Source organism: Struthio camelus, chromosome 20, assembly GCF_040807025.1.
Source record: "Struthio camelus isolate bStrCam1 chromosome 20, bStrCam1.hap1, whole genome shotgun sequence".
NCBI classification, from domain to species: domain Eukaryota; kingdom Metazoa; phylum Chordata; class Aves; order Struthioniformes; family Struthionidae; genus Struthio; species Struthio camelus.
Genome location: NC_090961.1, coordinates 10,649,427 through 10,670,227, shown reverse-complemented (window position 1 = coordinate 10,670,227; position 20,801 = coordinate 10,649,427). Strand labels below are relative to the sequence as shown.

At 47.8% G+C, this 20,801-nt stretch overlaps 1 protein-coding gene across 11 annotated transcripts; it reads left to right on the top strand.

The window, feature by feature from the left end:
* Window positions 1-472: 472 nt before the first annotated feature.
* On the top strand, window positions 473-16,677 carry TMEM268 (transmembrane protein 268). Of its 11 annotated transcripts, none has more exons than XM_009668161.2 (12): window positions 473-1,400; window positions 2,801-3,006; window positions 3,317-3,465; window positions 4,943-5,077; window positions 5,608-5,943; window positions 7,783-7,892; window positions 8,784-8,891; window positions 10,114-10,263; window positions 11,410-11,520; window positions 13,193-13,273; window positions 14,700-14,882; window positions 16,345-16,677. In XM_009668161.2, exons 5-12 carry the CDS (start codon window positions 5,838-5,840, stop codon window positions 16,522-16,524), a joined length of 1,029 nt encoding a protein of 342 aa, XP_009666456.2. In that variant the 5' UTR covers window positions 473-1,400; window positions 2,801-3,006; window positions 3,317-3,465; window positions 4,943-5,077; window positions 5,608-5,837; the 3' UTR covers window positions 16,525-16,677. The 11 variants fall into 11 exon arrangements, with proteins under 11 accessions (XP_009666456.2, XP_068771075.1, XP_068771079.1 ...); XM_068914974.1 differs by lacking the exon at window positions 473-1,400 and adding an exon at window positions 2,338-2,686; XM_068914978.1 differs by lacking the exon at window positions 473-1,400 and having other exon boundaries at window positions 2,809-3,006; window positions 7,725-7,892.
* The last annotated feature ends 4,124 nt before the right edge of the window (window positions 16,678-20,801 follow it).

The window sequence follows — 20,801 nt, the reverse complement described above, 5'->3', positions numbered from 1 at the left end:
AAGGCAACGGCCTTGTCTAGTTGTTCTTTGTGCCTCTGGGTCTTTTTGCCCCCTTAATAACTTTTGGCCTTGACAACCGGTTTCAGCCACATGCGAAAGGAGGGTAAAGTCTCCTGTGTGTTTTTTGAGAGTAGGTAGTGGGGTAAAAGTGTCCATCTGTTAACAAGGCTGCAGTGGGAGCCTAATTATCAGAAAATTAAGACCTAGAAGCAGAAAAGAGGCAAAGAGCAAGGTGAGTGAGAGAGGGAGACTTTGTAAATAGCTCTGCCATGGAGTCATGCAAGTCTGGACTTGCTTCTTTGTAGATACCACTGAATGAAACCCAAGGCAGAAACCTCAAGCTGCTTTTGTTCTAATTCTTGTGAAACAAACCCCAAATCCCTTGCCAGGCTGCACAAGCTGAACATAACAGGCAGCCAGATGCTTCCTGGAGCAGAAAGCTCTGCATTTTTATTTATTTTGATTTCAATTTTTGAGTGCCCAATCAAGAGGCACTTCAGAGGAGCTTCGTTTGCAGGGCATGGGCTCTTCAGTTTTGTTTTCCTTTTTAAATGAGTCCGGTTTCGGGGGGTTTCAGTAGGGCTCTCCGAAACAGAAGACACTCCAGTAAATTTTTGAAAGGTTATGTCCTGCAGGTCTTTGTGAGTGATGAGCGAGAAGGGAAATGAACTAGTCTGCTCTGGTAGGGAGCGAAAAACCCCAGTTGCAGAGGGCTGTTATAGTTCAGGGATGGAGGTCTGTGCTGGGATCCTCCTGCTGGCTTCCTCTTTCTGTTTTACAGTGAATGAGTTCCTTATTTCTTTTGAGCCTTTGCTTGGTTGTCTCTCCAAATTCCTTTCTAGTTTACTGATTTACATTGTATTTTCTGTTCCTTGCGGTTGTCCCTGTTGGCTTTAGTAGGGTTAAATTTTTATTTTCTGGCTGCTTATTGTTAAAGTTACTGTGGGGCTATTAATAGGTGAGATAGAAATGTTACAGACACGTCTTAGCACTCCAGAAACCCTGATATAAAGGCATAGATGCAAAGTCTGGGGTATAATATGCAGTTTTTTGCCCATCTGGAATAAAAAAAAATAGTTTTTTTATCCAAATATGTTAATCACTGATGAATGTTTTATAAACTAGCTGCAAAATGGAATTTTGTATGACTTGTGGTTACAGGGTAACTGTTTGGATTGAGAGGATACCTGGTAGGAGCTCTCCTGCCTATCAGAAGCATCAAAGTTATGCCACAAATAAGATGCCCAGAAAATCAATACCTGCCAAAGATTTCCAAGCATGTGATCTGCTGAAAGCTGAAGTCAGGAAGAGTTGGGGCTGTGAGACCTTGACTCCACACAACTCTACCTGCAGATTCACCATCTCCTTTAGGCCAGCATCAGCACTTTTATGATCCTGAGGTGAGGAAGTTCAGGGAGTTGGTCTGGTGGAAAACTAACTCAGAAAAACAGCTGGAAAACCTTACCTTTGATTTAGATTGGCTTAAGTGCTGTGGAGCTTTATCCTAAGTTTCTTAGCTAGGCATGAAAGAGGTGCCTTGGAAATTTTCGGAGGAAAAGCCTGTCTACCTAAATTGCATTCCCACCACCTCAGTAAGAGGCCTAACTGAAATGTGCTGCACCGCCAACTGAAAGCTGTTGAAGGTATGTGTTTTGGAAGGAGTCTCTTGCCAGGTGGATCTGCTTGGCATCAGCACAGGGATCCGAATGAGGCCAGCTGGATCCTATTTTCTTAACCTTGAACTGTTAAGCTGTTGAACGTGTTTTCTCTTGCCAGTGTGCGCATGCTTTCTGCAATCTGTTACTGTTTCTCAAATGGCCTCTGTTAGGATGCTAAAGATTTGATGGTGTTCGGTCTTTTTCATGCTTTGGAACCTTTTAAACTTGGAACTACCTTTTTTTTTTTTTTTTGCAACTACGCAACTCAACTACTCTTCTCAGCATAGCAGGATTTTTCTGTTTGTGTTGATGGGAGGAGGTGTTGATGCCAAGAGCGCTTTTTGCCAAGCAAGAGGTCTATGTTGCAGGCATTGCAGGCAGGCAGGAGAATCCCTTTCAAGATTATTACCCCCTCCCCCGGAGTTTTGCCTTGGGCTGTTTTTTGCAGTGAGCCGACAGTGCTCTTTCTAAGTGCTTTGGTCACTTTGTTCTTCCTCTGTCAGGTTCCTTGAGTTGGCAAAAAAGAAGAGGAAATGAAGCCAAACCTTTTGATGAGGAGCATTTGCAAAAGATCCTAAAGCTTTGTATGCTCCTTTTTGGGTGGGCAGGTGGGCTGGGCCTTGAGCTAGTGACAACAGCCAGAAGGTTATCTGATTTTTCTCAATGCTTGGATGATATTACTGTGTGAGTTGCCAGTTTCCAGTGTAACGAGATCCCATGTGGGTAAGCAGTTTTGAAGCCAATTCTGTCCCCCATGCAGCCATGTGATTTAGTTAACGTGACTCAGCAATGTCCGGAGCAAACAGGACTACAGAAATTCCCCTGTGCTATCTCTCAGTGTTATCCCTTCACATGAGAGACATCTAAATCACTTCCCCCAGCACAGGGAGCTGCAACAGAGGAACAGTTCTGGGGGTGCCCACCTGACTGCGCGCCCGATTCTACCTCTTTGAGATACAGCAGTTAGGGAAGAAATTCGCACCTACCCTTCATATCAGCACAGCCACCTTTTTCTGAGGAGGGCTAAGGTTCCCACTTTGTCTTACCTCTGTTTGTCTGTGCTTTTCTGTGACCGTTTCCTAAATGTAAGGTGACTCATTCTCAGCCCTGAGACCTTTCTTTATGTCTTCTGATTTCTGCAGCGCCATCACTGATGCTCGGCTTTGACTAATATATGCACAGCAATTGATCTGATGCAACCTTGGGATTTGCACGTAATGCATCCTGCTCTGCTGTTTGAGGAGGAGGACAGCCTGCTGACTGCCGCTGTTCAGCTCTGCTGCCACTGTTCTACCTCTTCGAGGCCTTCAGAGTCTGGCTCCAGCTCTGGACCCCCACACTCTAATAGGTGAGTCTAAATCCTGCAGCTGGATCGCCTCGCTATTACTGTGCCAGATGGGGAAGCACTTTTGAGGAACTCAAAAGTTCAAAAGCATTTTGAGGGTTAAAGCCACGGTTCTGAAATGAGCCTATGGGAAAAGTCACATGCATAAGGGAGATTTTGCAAGTTGGTGCTTGCAGCTTGGGGTAATGAAAGCAAGAGGTAGTGTGGGGGCGCTGACTTCTTGCCTTCAGTGAGCTGTGCCTGATTAGTCATTTGGCCCTGGGAGACATAGGGAATGAGAGCGGCGTATTCCGACACAAGCTGCTTCGCACAGGTTGGAGCTGCTGGAAGAAGAGACCTCCCTCTTCTGCAGTGGGAGAGCAGGAGAGCAGCATCAGATGTTAGCAGATACAGGAAAGTGAGGGAGGAGGAGGAGGAGGGAGCTGATCAGACTCCCCAGGACCAGGAGACAATCTGGACTAGGTAAGTCTCTGCCAGCCTCTCTAGAAATGAAGAAGGACTTGCTGAATGTTATTCTGGTGTTTAGCTAAGGCTTGGATGTGTCTTAAAGAGAAGCTCCACAACCTGAGGGGGGCAAAGAGAATAGCCACCAGAGAGACTTTGGTGTTGCATAAAGAATGAGAAGGGGTGTAGAAAGTCACAGAGCCCCAGGGAGTACGGGAGATAAGGAGGATACCTCTCATGTTAGCACAAGAGACAGCAGAGGAAGACTGCGGGGAGATCGATCTCCAAAAACAGGCAGTCATTCTGCAGTAAAAGGCCAGGGAGCCAGCTGAGATCTATGCTGCACACACAAGTTAAAGCAAAGCAGCGTTGGCCTACGAGTTCCTCCTGGCTGGAGAAGGCCGTTCCCTCCAGCAGCCCACGGATGGGCTGTGAAGAGTCTGAGCTGTCCTGGTCCTGCTGCACCTTTCGCTCTTATCTGCTGGGGGGGGGGGGGCTGAAAATTTGCAAGATGCCTAAGCCAGAGAGCCTTGATTCATCGCTCCCTTCAGGTGACAGCAGCAATGACGGGGTGATAGGTTTGGATGAGGTTTTCCTTTTGGTTCCTCTGGTTTTTACTTTTGGCTTTGTTGTTCTTTTGGGTGGGGGGGGGTATGTATGTGTGTGGTGCTCCCCTCCGCCCGGTCTGACACTAAACTGCAGGGATTGAAGACAAAGGGAAAAGGAGAGAGAAAACTCACTGTTTGTTTACCTTTTGATGCTGGGAGACTTGTCTTGTTACACGCCTGTTCCCGTGGTCTCCAAGGAGAACGAGCTGGAGAGCGGTACGTGTGTTAGAGGAAAAGCGTGCCTCGCCTGAGCTGCTGGAAGGCTCAGGCGGCCGGCTTGACGTGCCGCGTCTGGGTGCGCGTGAGCGCGTGCCCTCACAGCGGGTTATTGCACAGGAACTCAGTCTGTATCAGATTATTTCCAGCCTAGAATAAGACCGTAAATACGTCCTCCTAAGGAAGCGGTCTGAACTGCAAGCAGGTGCTGTGCCGACTCCGCACGCAGACACGGGCGCGATACCCGCCCCCCGTGTACAGTTCACGGTAGCCTGCCTCCTTTAACTGTGCATTTCCAGTCCCTTGCAGGTTCTTTTTGCAATCATAAGAAACTTTCTTATGGTTTCACTTGCCCCAGTTTCCTGTCTGACAGTCCTTCAACCGATGACTGCCATGCCTTTATGCAAGGGGGTAATTGCAGCAACGCGCATTAGGCAAAAATAAAGCAATCCTCCTGGGAAGCAGAGCTGATGAGCTCCACAAGGCAATCTTAGCCCAAAAGCAGCTCCTGGCAGCAGGCTCCTGGTACAAAAGCGAGACAGAGCTGCGGTTAAAAAGTAAATGATAGTTTTGGAGAACCAATGGGGATGCAGCTGAGCTGCAGGATTAAAAAATAATTAAAAAGTAAACTTCAGAGCTGTAAAGCATTTGGTTCGAATAAACACCCACAGGCGTTGCCAGCTGATCTGTGTTACAGACCTACGTCAGCACCACTTACCTGGAAAATGCATGGACCCTGCCTCTCCCCTAGGGCTGTGCCACATCTGCTTCCGGCATTGTCTGCAACTGAGAAGTGGGAGGCAGAGGTGAGTAGGAAAAGAAAGAAAGAGTCCTCAAAGATTTCTCTGCTTCTGGCTGAAAGTTCCTACTTTGCCTGTTTCTGCCTTAAGTGGATGCATTTTTCTTCCTTCCTGATCTGTACCGTTTCCATTTCCTTTGTGTAACAGGGAATTAGCTACTGTTTTCAGTGATCTAGGCATATCATTTCAAGGGAGGAGTATTTACACTGGCCTCGCTTTTTTTTCTCCCAGTGAAAGAATGGCAGAATGCCTGTTGTCTTCACAGGGAAAAATCATGCCTGTTCCTCGACTGCTTGCCCACAAAATATGAATATTTAAGGATGAACTTTTCCATCTATTTAGAGAGAGAAAAAAAAAGAAGTATTTGCAGCAAAAAGAGACCTTGTGCATACTGTGCTTGTGGCTGAATAACACTTAACTGACAATAATGTCCGCAGGGAGGAGGGTCCGAAGAGTAGAATACACCAAGTGACCTGCGCTGTTGTGCTTTATTTACTGACTCTGCGAGATGCTGGAATTTATCTTCCTCTTTTCAGGTCTAGAAAATGAGTCCTGTGCTCGTGGAAAGTAGAATCTCGAGGAAGCAATCAGTGGGATTGTGAATGAAGATTTCTCAACCTTATCCCCAAGAAGAAGAGCAAGCCATCTGCCTGCTACCTTGGTTTTGAATAGGTGTTTCTTGGCAGTGAAAGAAAAGGGAGATATATTAAGTGCTGAATTTCTGACAACACAAAGCAGAATCCCTTAAGGAGAGGTACCCTTCCGCATGGCCTATAAAAGCCAAGCTGGTGGAATTGAGAAAAACAGTTCACTTTCCTCCATCTTCTATTGTAAGAGTGATTTAAATGAAGGATCCCTTCAGTGGGCGAAAGGTAAGCAAACAACTCTTTGATGACAAAGAGAAAAGCAGTACTGAGTCTAGCGCCCCTAAAAGAACAGAAGATTTTTCAAAGATGCTCGTTAACCACTCAGCACCTCATTTGCAAAAGTAACTAGACATTATGGATATCTCAGTTTTCAGGGGAGAGGGTAGGTGCACTTGGACTGTTTTGAAAAGCCGGATATTTAGGAATGGGTGGACGTCTGCCTGTTGAAAATGAGGACCCTGGAAAGCCTCTCGTGTTGGCTTTTAAAAGCCAAGAAACCTTTGGGAAACTTGACCTATACTTTCAAAGTGACCCCTTCCCCTGCAACAATTTGCTCCCCCTATGCAGCACTACTTCAAGAACTGCATGAGGAGCTGAGAGACACACTGAGAGACAGTATGTAGAACCATAGATGACTTTTTGCACTGAAACCTCCATGCACCATTCAGAAGGGCACCCCTCTTTCCTTGCTCCGTTCATGGCACCTCCTTAGCGCTTGGTTTCTGGAGGGTTGAAGCAGCTCTTGCCATCCAGCAGGTTACAGCAGAAGTCATGGGCCTGAGCCCCTCTGCAAATCTCAGATATCTGAGCTTGGCACCCAGATGGCAAGGCTATGTGCTAAATGACTTGACCAAAGTCATGGAGAACAGGAGAGCTGAGGCCATTTGTTTTCATTCCTGCTCCATACTCACAAGGTTGCACTGCTCTGTGTCTTGAGGAGATGAAGCGTAGTAAATAAACAGGACGTTGTTATCCTGGAGGTTTCAGACACACCTACTCTTCTCTTTCTGTCTTAATGAAGCAGCACCCTTTTGTAATGTAATTGCTTCATTTTGTTTAGTGCTCCCCATTCCTGGGCAGTGAAGTGATGATGGGGTTGGAGGATATAAGTGGGAGAGAAGAGAAGGCAAGTGTGCACTGTATATCAGCCAGCACAGCAGTTTGGAGGAGCACTGAGCAGGCAGCGTCAATAGGAGCAGGCCCAGATGACACCTGGCTGGCCCTGAATCTGCAGAGGTGAGGGAGAGCTGGCTGAAATGTTTCAGTGAAACAGGATCTCATCGGAACTGGCCACTTCCTTAGACCTGATCTCTTCCCTTTGACATAGCTCTCCTCATGTAAACTCTAGATGAATGCCAGATGGGATATTTGAAGATCACAGTTCTCTGCTCCAAGAAGCCTGCTCCTCACATCATCACACTTTCTGGGCTCCTGACCGTGAATGGGTCTCTAAATTATATTTCTATATTTCCCAGTTGGAAATGGGAAGCTATGTGCCTTGATCAGAGCCACGCTTTCCAGGAGCATAGCTGAAGTGAGGACTAGGACTCTGGAGGACCCAGTGCTCATGCTCGAGGGCAGCCCTGCCACCCATGTGGCACTGAGCTGCCACAGGTTTCAGCTGGGAGATGCTAGAAGATTTGGTAATTGGAAGGCACCTTGATTTGATTGCCCAAGCTTTTTCTTTGAGGCTAGATTGGGTAGGTGATAGGGGATCAGCTAGCTTTTTATAGCTGTCCACAGCAACACTGAGCAGCTTCGGACTATTGTCCTTTCAGTTAGGGATCAGTGAGCCAAGACGTTTTCCTGTTAACATTATCAGAGCATCGTTTTATCACTGACCGCTCACTCCCTGAATGTGATTTGGGTTTCCTCCCTTTTCACAGGCTTTTTTCTCCTCGGAGATAGCAGGCCCTTGCAATATCTAAGGGGGGATTCTGGATCCGTTTAAAACTCCTCAGGATGGTCTGTGCTCCTCAGCCTTCCCTTTGTCACTTGCTCCTTAGCTGCTGGGAGGAAAATCCACACCAGAGCTGCGCTCATGAATCCTTTGGGCTCTTGCAGAACCCCCCAATGGCCAGGTCCTCATGGTACTCAGCGTGGACAATAACTGCTCGGCCACCTCTTTTGACATGGAGCTTTGTGCAGAGAAACTGAAGTCTTTTGGGGTCCAGGTAAGCTCCTCATGTAATCTCCCACCAGCACTCCCTGGGAGTGAATGCTAGCTGTATTGGCATGATTTGCGTTTGCACCCAGGTAACAGACAGCTGCTTATCACTGGAGTGACATCAGTGACTGGAGTGCCTGTGTGAGCGGGCTTCCCTTTCACCATGTAGTCCTCCTGACTTTAGAATCATTGTATGGACACAAAATCCTGCCCCCAGAGTCTGACTCTTACATAGTTGATTCTCAGAAAAACATACCACAGAACAGTGGCCAAACACAGCTCTGAGGGCATGATCTTGTTTCCTCCGGATTCAGATTTCCCGCATGCTCCATAGCAAGGAATCACATGGCTGCAGTGTAACTGTCAGGGTCTCTCTGCTCATGTGCGTATTTGGAGAGGTGCAGATGTGCACATGCGGTTGTCTTTTTTGTTTTTTTTTTAAGAATGGCTTGCTTCACTTTAACTACGATCTGTTCCCCCTATTGACTGCAGATCAGCTGTAATAATCTTGGCTTAAACCACCATGAAGACACCCATTCAGCCTTCTGCATAGGTTCAGGTGAATTACTTGAAAGTCAATCTGATGTGAAAGAACATCCATAGAACTATCTGTCCTATCTTGACGTTTGTCATAAAGAGGAGATTTTCCCTTGCAACTCTCCCAGCACTGTCCGGGGAGATATTACTGCAAATGAGGCAAATACCCTTTTTTCTTATGTGACAACTGTGTAGATGAGACTGAAGCCTGGGCCGGTGCGCTCTGTGGAAAGACGCTCCAGGATACCCTCTGATTTGTAGTGCTGGCCTGGCCCCACTATGACTGCCCAAGCCTGTACTGACTGGGCTAGGAGCCTAAAACTGGAGGGTGGCCCTGGTCTGATGTTTCCTTCCTGAGCAGGTGGCAGTGGATCCATGGAGAAAGTTAATTCAGGATGCTGTCCTGAAGCCCAAAGTGAGACGGTACATGTTCTACAACTCCAGGGCGTTCCAAATAGCCATTGCTGTGGTAAGGATGGTGGAGTGTCTCTGAGGCTTGCATGGACATATGTTTGCTGAGATGCATGAAGAACTACACCTGGTGTTCTCCAGGGTGCCTAGGGGAGGAAGAAGGGTTTGGGTGGGGAAAAGACACTGTTTTTCACACAGCCTAGTGGGCTTGAAGCTCTTTCGGAAATCTCAGTCCACAGAGTTTCTGCAGACTGAGGGCAAGGCACTTTCTCCACCCCCTCCCAGGTAGTTCCCCTGTGCAGGCTGCCTATGGCTGGATAAGCAGCATTTGCTGAAGCAGCAGTACCTGCATCAGGCGGCTTTTTCCTTGGTTTTAAAAACCTAAAGATGCTCTGTTCCTGATGCTCTTTCAGACCAACACACCAGTCAACATTGGTTGCAGAGTAAGGTGCCTAGTCTTGCTTGGCTTCTTTAATTAATGGTGAGAGAAGTTCCTCTAGAGAACCTAACCATTGGTATTTGCTTTAAGGTTCCCTTTTTTTTTTTTTTTTTTTTTGCACAGCCACTCTACATGGGTTCTCCTGTTTTCACTAATGCTGCAGGAACTGGTGCTCTGTGTTTTGGGGATACTGGTGCCTGTTTAATGCAATTGAGTCATATAATTGCCAGATGATGAAGCTGTGACACACTGTGCTACACATAGCGTGTTTGCTTCTAGGCAGTCTCCTGCTAAAATGAGTATCACCTGAAGTAAGGGCCAAAAGAATTCAGTTTTGCCTTTCTTTATGCAAAGGCCAACTCTACTGGTCCCTAACATAGTCTTTGAGCCCAGTGTCAGTGTCCATCATCTGAGCGTTATTGTAATTGAGTAGTCTCTGCACTGCCTTGAGTGCTTTAACACAGGAACTTTCTAAATGCAGTGACTATCAGAAGTATTATCAATATGCCTCAGTGAGTGCATTTCTTATCTAAATGGAAGAAGTGAAAATGAAATCCTTCCTAAGTATGAATCATCATTAATAATTCCCTCTCTGTCTTTGATGATTGGTAATTCTTTACAATAAACTAGGGCTCACTCAGTCCTTTTAGACCTTTCTCTCCCCTATTTATTATTGCAAAGAACTTCTGTCCTTTCTTACCCTCTGAAAATCTTGGCTGCTTTAAATAATTTATGGTAAGGCGTTAACCTGTGAGAAAGGAGCAGTAGATTTCTTCTTCCCTTGACTTTTTTCTGCTTCCTTAGTTTTGAGAGTGTCATCAGTCTCTCTGGGTCTTTACAGATTTTCTACATGTCTCTCTGGACAAATATTTACTCCACAGTACAGCTGTATTCCTTCAGACGCTATTGGGAGGCCAGCGTGCTGGTGACTGTAGCTGCTGTAGCAGTTACGGTAGTTGTGATATTGATTATCAATCGACGCCAAAGGAAGGTAAGAAGATCACTTGTGTGCTGACTTGGCGCACTCAGGGAGCAGACTTCCTTCCCAGAAAAATGCTGGGACCTAGATAATTTCCAGGTGCATGCAAAAAATATAATTATCAGGGGAGAAAGGAATATTTTTAGAGCAGGCTCAGAGATCAAGTTCGGATAGGGAATGTTATACAGCCAAGTTAGGTGTCGTAATGGCTAAAACGTAAGTGTTGGAGCCTGGCAGGCTGACTCAGAGCGTCTGCTGGCACTGGAGAAAAAGCAAGCTTGCAGAGCATGGTTCACACTCCCCAGAGTTGGTGGGAAGCCATGTGGGGTTCACCAGTAGGAGGAAGGCTGAATTCCTGTCCTATGTTTGGAGATGGTCCTTGGAGCTGGGACTGTGTGCCGGTGTGAATTGCTGTTTATTGTCATCATTTACTTGTGCCAACGTGGTGCTGTAGAGTCGTGGGCTATGTCCCCACCACATCTGCCTTGCAACAGATCCAGACCAAAAAGCAGCTCCTAACCCACAGAGTTTGCAGTCAAGGTATAAAACCAAGGATAATGGATTCACGGAGGCAGACTGTGCAGCAGAAGGAAACAGGGAGATGATGTTAGCAAAGAGACAGCCAGCCTGCAACGTGAGCAGCCTGATTGTTGCCAGCTTATTTTTTGTAGGAATCACAGGCATATAGAAGCTTTTAAGTAGTGATTTGAAGAATAATACTGGAAGGGCCTGATTGTCAAAATCTGGAGGGGTCTTTGTACTGATTTTAACAGGTTTTGGAGCAAGCCTCTAATGATTTTTCCAAAGGAAAACCTGGCAAACTTGTGGATAGAAAGAAGTTCAGGAAAGACTCCTATACTTAGGGACAGCTGGGGGAAGGAAGGGAGATCGTAATACTGGGAGTCAATTCCACGTTAGACGTCTTGACTATAATATAAATAATCTTTAGTGAGATTTCTGGCTGTACAGACATCAGCTGGCCCTGGATAGGCCATACTGATGGCCGATGAAAATCCCACACCCTAACCTCCGACAACTCTTTTTCACTGCTTTCCTTTCAGAGAGACAGTATATCGGACTATCCAACAGCAGTTCGTAGCTGTAGGTGGCCTAACCATTGGCAAGGCGCATGTTAATTTTTCCTGCACTTTTTAACAGATAAATGTGAATACAGATGTGAGGCTCGCAGCTGTCAATGAAATCTTTATCAAACACAGCTTAATTCTGGGGATTACAGATGTCCTGGATGGGCCACACAATGCCCTACAAGTATCCTTTCTGTGGGGAATCATTCATCTCTCTCCCCCAGGTAGCTAATGATGTGGAGCTATTTATTGCTGTTATGATCAATACAATGAGGATTTGCAGAGGGTGGGATTTCTAGCTTTTTTTTTTCCTCCCTATTGGATGGCATAAAGGACTGTGTATATTTTCCCTTCCTATACTGGAGGATTGAGATATGCTCAGAGACCACTGGCCATAATAAATCTGAAAGACTGAGGTGGGATTAGTCCTTTGGGCTAGCGATTCTTTCTGGAAGCGTATCATATTTGCATGAGTGATAATTCTTATTGCATGTTGAGTGACAGCGACATGTCTGTGGCAAAACGAGCATGGAGAAAACCCTAGGAGCCTGTGTTTTGCCTTGCAAAGACAAACTAAGTCAACAGTGTCCAAGGACACTCCATTTTCAGGAATGATTTATAGCCCTGGGCTCCCTCCTTCAGGCACATTAAAGAATCTGATTTCATGAAGGCGAGTGATTGGCAGCCCAAGTCTCTTGCTGCTGAGCAAACCTTGATGGCTTTAAGAAATGCGTGTTGAAGAAGCTAGATAGAGGGGAATCTCATTTGCTGCTTTTAGACGTATCTTTTCTAAACTAGACAAAGACTTAGGGGAAAGAATGTTTTAAGATAGCAGGAAAGTGTTAAAGGAAGGTGATAGAGAGGGTGTCCAGAGCGACTGGTGAACCTCACACACTCCGAAATAGACACAGCAGTACAAAATACAAACAAAGAGGGAACTGAAGACCAAAGCACAGGGTTGAAGAAAGGAGCAGGGAATACAATGAGAGCTGGCAGCAGAAGTGGAGTCATGCAGAATGAGGAGAAAACACTCAAGAACTTGAATTACATATTTGTTCAGACCAGCCTAGTTATACCCCTGGGTAAACGAGGACTAATAAAATGAGCCTTCACCTCTGCCTACCTGTCCCAGAACTGCTTGAACTGCAGACCCAAGGATTTACGCTTTCTCCGTTTGCTCTGATGTCAGATCCTTTTTAACTGCCTAGCTTTCATGCTGTTTTTGAATAGCCTTGATTATGGCCACTTGAGTAGATATGCAAGGATATAGATATTTGATTCCATTCTGGGATGTCCCTGTCTCCAAAGCTGGTAGGACTCCCATCCCCAACATGGTACTCTGGTAAGCTCTTAGCTAACAGTGCCTCCATCCGCAAGGTTGTTATTATTATTTGAAGAACCCTAAGTCTTGTAAAAATAAATGGACTCAATCCCTAGAAACAACGAAAAGAGAGCAGGAAGGGATTTAGGGGATTTAGCATTCCGTTTCTTTAGATGTAAGGCCACTGAGCTGAGTAACTGTTATGCTGAGCAATGGTCCAGCTTCACCTCCCAGGGTGCAGGAGGTGTGTGAAGAGGACTGGGCTGGCCTGGCAATGCAGTGTGGCTTCCACTCCTGCTGTGGGGAAATGTCCTCCTTCCCTGCCACCCTTCTCTTCTTCTTCGCTCAGTGCCTGAGGTTTTGCCTCAGATTAGTCACTGCGGCGTGTCATTCGGCTCCTGAACGTGTCTCAAGCGCATCCATACCGTCTGCACAGCGCCAGCAGCCTTTGCTCTGCTCCCCGCGAGTCCTGCAGCCCGAGGGCTGCTGAAGTGGGAGCGTGGCAAGTGTTAAACCTTAACCCTGCCTGCCCCAGCTGTGGTTTGTGCACTTCAACCCAGAGCGGTGCCTCCAGTCCTTATCAGCCCACCTCGCAGACCTGCGGAGGAAGCGAGAGGTAAGTGGTGGCCAGCACAGCCCCAGCTCCTGGCCCTGTGGGCACAGCTTGGGAAGAGTGCCACGCGCTGCATGAGGCCTGGGCGTCCGCCTCGCGGAGATGCAGGCGTCCCCCCACGGCGAGTGCATGTCCGCTTCTGTACCCTGGCTTCGGAGGGGACGAGGCGGGCAGGGAGCGGGCTGCGGGCTGGACGCGTGGTGATGGCAGCCCTGGCCTCCCCCCTGCCGTGGCAGTGGGGTTTTGGGAAGGGAGCGAGTGGTGGGCTAGAGGATTGGCCCCGTGCTCTGCATCTGGCCGCGCTTCTGGCTCCCACGTCAGTCAGAAGTCAGAAACGCACTGGTCGAACGGGATGAGTGCTGATCACAGCTACTGCACTCAGAAACAGGACAAAGTCCCCCAAATCAGTGAGAGCCGCGCTCATGCGCTGATCCAAGTGTAGATTTAACAAAAATAATGAGCAACACTTGTTTGAATTTCCTACTGATCATCTCCCTGCGGTAAACTGGAAGCTGGAGGAGCAACCAGTGCTGAGTTCCATATCAATTTATTTAGGCCCTGGGGTATGTGCAGGTCTGGATAATTAACCATGCAGCTTTAATAAAGGAAAATCATCAAGAATCAAGGGCAAATTTTGAAAGCATGTCCGTCAATTTGAAATAACTAACACCTTGAGCTGTCAGCTTGAAATAAATGAGATCACTTGAGGAGTAAGTAAATATCTTACTCGGCTAGCTGTTTATGATTTTTGTCCTCTTGGCCTCCAAAAAATGTTTTCTTCTACCTAGGTGTGTAAATATATGCTCCACTGTACTACACTGAATTGCCCTTGCTGATTATACTTGCATGATGAGAGAATGAAAATCTCAGGACTGTTCCTTTCCCTGGATGAACCGACAGACACAGAGCAGGGGATGGACAGTAACAAACCAATTCACACTGACTGATATAAAACTGATTGTATACATATATATGTATATTAAAGACAAGATTCCTGTCCTAGTGCCAGACTGTGATCATCTTGCTGGGAGCAGTCACTGGCTTAAGAAGCTGCTTGAACACAACAGGGCTGCTGCTGGCCACTGCCGACCAGGGAGCGAAGGGCTGGTGGGCTGATGCTCTGCCAGGAGCACAAAGCGCTGGCAGCATGGCTTCGTGTGCTTGCGTACAGCCCCGTCCCCAAGGAGATATGTCGCATGCAGGCTGCGGCATGTCAGACGAGAGACAGGCGATGAAAAGAAACACTCAGCTCCCAGTGCCGTGAATGGCTCTTGGCCAATGCCATGTGTGTATATATATATATGTATATATATATGTATGTATATATGTTTACTTCTGGCAGGATTAGTTTTGTTAATAAATCTTGCACTTCACAGGCTTTCCTGGTGCCTGTATTTGCAGACCCCCAAATTCTCCTTTTCTTTTCCAGTCGGACCTGCGGCACAGCCTGGACCAGCTCTGTGTTGTTATGGAGACAGCAGTTCAGCCTGATCCTGGAAAAGTAGAGCAGGTCTCATCTGAAGAATCCCCTCTTTTATCCAATGGGGTGAACTTGAAAGAGCCTATGACATGCAATGAATTGCTCTGCCTTATTCCAGAGGGCCCACCAGAGGTAATGAGACATCACCTTCCTTGATGGACAGAGGTGCCTAATTGCCTCCGTAGGCATCTAATCTCCAAAACTCTGCCAGCAGCTGCCGATCATGGGGGACAACTCAATTTTCACTGGTACAAAAACCTGGCAACCCGAAGGTGCACACACAGCCTCTCAAGTCCTGACATTGCTGAGTAGCTTAATGCTGATGGCCTTGAGAGATTCACAGATTAGGCCTTACCTTGCTAATCTCACTGGCAAGATCTGATTCTTTTTGGCATACTTTAGGTAGCCAGGGCTAGGAGACGATTTACATCTCTGAATCTCAAGTAGAGGCAGGTACTGCCTGGCCTGGAATTAGATGCTGACATCTCTTATGGACATGTCATTTCCTTCTGGTTAATTTGAGGAGCTCCCTTCTCACTGTGCTGTGTCTGCGGGTCTTATCTAGGAAACTGGCCCCTTGCTTCAGGGCTGAGGATGAGGCATTGCAGTGCTAAGCTTTTGTCTCCTTTGTTAATTGTGTTCTTAAAGACTTTTGTTGCCTTGAGTGATGAATGTGTCCTCATTCTCGCTCAGCAAGAAGCTTCAAAAGGGAAGATTTTCATTTATTTTACAATTTTCTGCTCACTGCTATTAAGTGAATTCTATGCAGGTGACACCTCTGCAGAATAAAGCTCTCTGGGTATCTACAGGCAGAAAAAAAGGAGCACGAGCTAGCGACGGTGCACACACATCCCTAAGGCGGCCTGGCTCCCATGATACCCATCAGTGAGCACAGCCTGTGCTGTCCCTGTAGAGCCTGGCCCTGTGGCTGATCTCTCTGCTGGCACAGAGTATGGCTCTGGGACTGGAGGTTGACACCGACTCATTTTGCGTCACTCCCCTGAGGTGACAACATGCACAAGTTGCTGACCACCAGCATATGTGGAGCAGTTATGTATCCATCCTTGGCTCCTCTCCTGTTCCTTTCAGACATGTAGTAACCTCTGAGATATTTGAGGTTAAGGATAGCCTGATTGCCACTAATAAGAATGGCCGCTTCTGTTAGCAGTATAGATGGGACATAAAGTATAAATGGACCCTCTTCTGCATTATTTAGGAACGGAAAAGCCTTAGTACAAATGGCAAAGAGTCCCAAAGATGCCTAACTTTCTCTGGCTTTTTCTGTTGCTTTATTGGGAATTTTTGAATGCTTTTTGTTTTTTTGCTCTTCCTCCTTTGCTGTAGGACATATGCAGGTGGTAACTTTGCACTGTCCATTGCTGGTGGTGCATCTGCTTTGGCTGGTAATGATTGAGGACAGTGTTTGAATGAGTGAGCGAATGGTATTTAACACAACATCCACTGGGTTATGCTCAGCAATGGGCAGTAGGAGAGACTGCCACATTCAGCAGCAGAGAGCCAGCATTCGATCCCCTTGGGCACTGAGCACCCAGGTGGACGCTCTGCTCTGACCTTCCTCTCATGCTTGTTTCAGGTGATGGCCCAGCAGCTGCTGGTGATCTTCAGTGGCTGCTACGTCCGGCTCCTGGTCAGCGGTCAGCTCCCTCAGGCCATGGCAGCAGGGCACATGGAGCACAGGAAAGTGCCTTGTCTGTGCCAGTTCATAGAGACCAGTGCGCTCAACACCAGGCAGTGCTGGTTCACAGGCAGGTGACTGGAGGAGGCTGGAGAACGCTGAAACAAAAACTGTCCATATACAATGGTGTAAAGAAGCCATGGGGCAGAGAACGAGTCAGCTGTAAACGATCACCTTGGAATTATGTGGATGAATGAGTGGAAAAATGACTCTAATAAAACATTGAAATTACTCATCAGAAAGCTGCTTACCTCTGAAACCTTCTATCCTGTCCACAGGTTAAATCTCTAGCTCTGAAGAAACTGCTTTAGGCTTCAAAAACAATCTCATGTTAGCTTGGAGCTCCACGTGGGTAAATTGCCACTGCTTTTACCTGTGCCATAGAGAGCAGTGAGGAATACCTTCAAATTGGTTGCCCGGAGAGGTAGTGGAGTCTCCTTCGCTGGAGATATTCAAAACGTGTCTGGATGCGATCCTGTGCAATGTGCTCTAGAGGACCCTGCTTGAGCAGGGAGGTTGGACTAGATGATCTCCAGAGGTCCCTTCCAACCTGAACCGTTCTGTGATTCTGTGAAATGCCAGCCTCTCGCCTTCGAAATGAAGTACTTGGTTTTCTGGTACAAGGAAGACGGGGAAAATCTTTGCTTAGCAGTGTTATAAATGCAATGTTTACTCTGAATTATATTTGTATCTTCATTTGTGACAATGAGCTTTGTCCTGCAACAGATGTAGACGATGTCTCAGCAGTTGACTTACTGAATTTTCCATTTGCGAACCAGTTTGGGAAGGTGCTCAGCACCTACCATGTATGTCAACTCTCCTGTCTGAAAATGGTGTTAAACATCTTAACTAGCCACAGGATTAGGGCTTAAAGAAGGCTCTGTGCACTGTGTGGGGAGGCCTGGAGCAAGGCTCTTTTTAGACTTCGCTTTTTGCTCTATTTTGGGACAAGCTGATTTTTTTTTTCTTATTTCCCCACACTGTGTTTGTGTCTAGTATGGAAGAAGAGCCAGCAGGGAGCAAGAGACCTCAGCATTTGCTGGGTGTACATGTGAGGATGTGCAATGAAGTGCTATAAGCCTACAAGGGGTTGTGGGCTAAGATGGTACCCACAAATGAATAAGGGCTCCCGTGCGCTTGTGCCTCTCCCGCCTGAATAAAGCCCCACAAGGGAATCCTGCCCTCTCACAGAGCCTGTGGGAGTTTTAAAATTGAGGTCACTACAGTGTGCACATCCCTCGATTGTGCATTGCAGTGGCACAACCCATCCTGTCACCAAGCGTGTCCTCCTCCTGCAATATTGTAGCAGAAAAGCTTGTGGCACCAAAGGCCAAATCATTGCTCGTGGTGGCAGTAAGCAGCTGAGCACCTGGAAGGTGCTAGCTCCTTCCCAGCGATGTGGGATAACACCCTGTCCTCCTTCCGGCCTCGCATGATTCTCTCTCCCGGTGTTGCTATCACAAGCGCTTGGGAGACGAGGACTGTGTCTCCCTGCGTAAGGAGCAGACAAAGCCACAGCAGCAGGGAGCCCAGTGCTGCCAAGGTACAAACGTGAAATCAAAAGCCATCGGGCTGTTCAAACACCGTAATGACAGTTAAGACTCTTTCAGGGGAAAAGCCATTGCATTCCCTACAAGCCTTTTTTCATGCAGATTTTCATCTTTATTTCTGGTTCAATTTAGGCTGTCACAGGATGATTTCGGACAGATTCCTCCCCGCGTGTGCGGAGTTTGTGATTCTGCCGTCATTGCTTTCTGTGACGGGGCAGGGGGGTTGCTGGAGGAGCAGGGAGATGGTCGCGGTCCCTGTAGCCTGCTGCCCCGTGGCTGCTGCGCGTCACACCATCACTCTGACTGATGTAAGGAGAGCTTCACCGGTGTCCTGGGGCACGGGGGAGAGGGTAGGGGCAGTGGGCATGTTGTCATGGGGTTTCCCCAGAGCCAAACTCCAAGGCTCCTTGCTCCGGCTCAGGAGCTGATTCTGCCTCCGTGGAACCTTGGAGGGCTTTTACCCTCAGGACCTGCAGGGCTGGTCTTGGATGGAGTCGTTGTTCCCGGGAACAGAGTGTCTTGCTTGGAGGCCTTCTGAGACCACTGTATTTACATCTGCAAATGCATAAGGGTCAGAGAAAAGAGGACGATTCAGGATCAGCTGAGGCAGAAGATTACTGCTGAAGGGACAAAGCTAAGATGTGAACTGGCAAGGCACTAGGAAAACCTCCTAATAGGAACTATAAGCAATTATAGGTAAATATGAGGGATTCAGGCCGGATTTACAATACAGATAGTTCTCCAGTAAAGCCCCCCTAGCTGCAAGCTCTGCAATTCCCAAGCTGTGATCCAAATGCCACTAGTGCTGCCAGATCCCCCCTGGTTCCCACCAAGCTCTGCACTCAAAGGCGTGCTACACTGCTTAGGCATTCACTTCCCCTCCATCCCTGCTGGTTCCTCGAGCTTCCCCTGTGCCAACTGAGCTCACCACTAAGGACTGGGCCGTGCTAAAGAGAGGGTAGAGACCACCAGTACAGTTTGTACTGGTGCGACTGGCGAAACAGAGTACACCGGAGAAAGTACTTAAAGTCACATTATAACCCCATCTACACCAGAGCTTTGGCCAGTATGGAAGCATCGTAAAAGAAAATCACCTCTCTAAATGGTATTGCTGTTCTAGCGAGAGCTAATAGTCTGCGCCTTGCCTCAGCAATTGAGAGCTGAGAGCCAAGCCCTGATCTAACAAATCTCCAGCCTATAACCTGGGGGTCCTGGGGTACCCAGGGGTCTCCCAGCAAGGAACGTAGCCTCACTTGCTCGCACCAGCTGCGGGTCTGGTGTTACTGACCCTGCTTGAAATACATTGAGCCAGACCCTCAGTGTTAATTGGGGTAGCTCCCCTGATTGCAATAAAGGCCCAGCAATTAACAGCAGAGAAAGTGCTTAACTTTTTTTCGAAGGAGAAGTTTAATTCCTCCTGCTAATACATCCAAGTGCCTGTCTTGATCTTCCAATACTGGGCCTCCAGAGAGCTAGCTCCTGGCTCCCATTGTAGGCCAGATTGTTAAAGCTCTGTTTTTTCTTCATATGCCCTTAATTAAAGCATTAGTGAGGAGAGCCATCCCTTTCCCCCCCAAACCCTTCTCCCCCATTACAGATTCAGCTGTTGTTTTCTGAAGGGGAAGGTGAAAGGTTTCATAAGAAACCTCCCAGCTGTGTAACTCCCTTTCCCTCCCCTTGCACCCAGCAGCTGGGAGCAGCACAGTGGAAACCACTCAGCCTCAGCCCTGAATCTTCTCCACGAGACCTCTGCAACATCCCTGAGCTTATTGCGGCATCCCGAGAGGTAGGAGTCAGCAAGCGCAACTCAGCTGCCCCAGCAGTTCCCCCAGGGCTGTGTGAGCACCCGGTGCACTGCTAGGCTTGTTTGCACAAGAGCAATTGGGAGTGACTCAGCTGAACCAGTGAAACTGGTATCGGCAGAGGAGAATTTTCCCATGCTGAGATTCCTCCGTCTGCTGTTCAAGCGCTATTTCATTTTGAAAGTGAGCTTTGACTCTCGAGCAGCACGGCCGGGAGCCCGGGGAGCAGGAAGCCCTCCGGCGCAGGAAGCAGCGCCTGCCCACTGCATGCCAGCGCGGTGTCCTGGCGGGGAAGGGAGGGCTCGCCAGGGAGCTCCTTGGTGTACTGGCCCTGTTGAATCGCAGGCAGCCAGGAGGAGTGGTTGCTCTCTGGGGTGTTGCGTGAGCAATCTGCAAAGTCATAGTGATTTGTGTGTTGTAAATAGGCCATCTCCAACTGATGCGGCAGGGAAAGGGCTGGGAAGTTTGGCAACAGGCACAGAAATCTATGACTGCCAGCTGTGGAGCGTGATGATACGTTTCGGTATCTAGCAGGGTACCTGATGACATGCAATAACAAAGATTCCCCCAAGGGAGATGTACATCTGTGGAAATGGTGCTTCAGCAGCATACATGCAGTCACCCTGTGGTTTCCTACAGAGTAACTTTGGCCTCTGTTCCAAAGGCTGCTCTTTGCTCATCATCTCTGTCAGGGGTTAGGATACAGCTGTGATATTTAAAGGTAAAAAATAGCAAGGGAAAATAAAGTAAGAAAGAAAGAAAACTGTGACTTCTAACAGCTGCAGTGCTTCCTCAGGCAAAGCACCCAGCTCTGAGGAAGACTATGCTCACTGGGTCGCAGGCAGGGAGGAACTGGGACCTAGGACTTGGCGCGCCTCCTCTGAGGGCACGGAGGAAGCTGCTTGCCCGAGACCAGAGGACAGATTAGCAGCAATACAAGGTGCACCCTGATTTCTGGAGTCCGAGGCTGGCCTGAGCCCCTAAGTCCCTGGTGTATTTGCAG

Excerpts from the sequence above, each read along its gene's own strand:
- TMEM268 (XM_009668161.2), top strand. The coding sequence starts at position 5,838 with ATGGCCTATAAAAGCCAAGCTGGTGGAATTGAGAAAAACAGTTCACTT. Across the intron at positions 7,893-8,783 it reads TGAAGTCTTTTGGGGTCCAG|GTGGCAGTGGATCCATGGAG; the intron begins GTAAGCTCCTCA and ends CTTCCTGAGCAG. Across the intron at positions 8,892-10,113 it reads TCCAAATAGCCATTGCTGTG|ATTTTCTACATGTCTCTCTG; the intron begins GTAAGGATGGTG and ends GGGTCTTTACAG.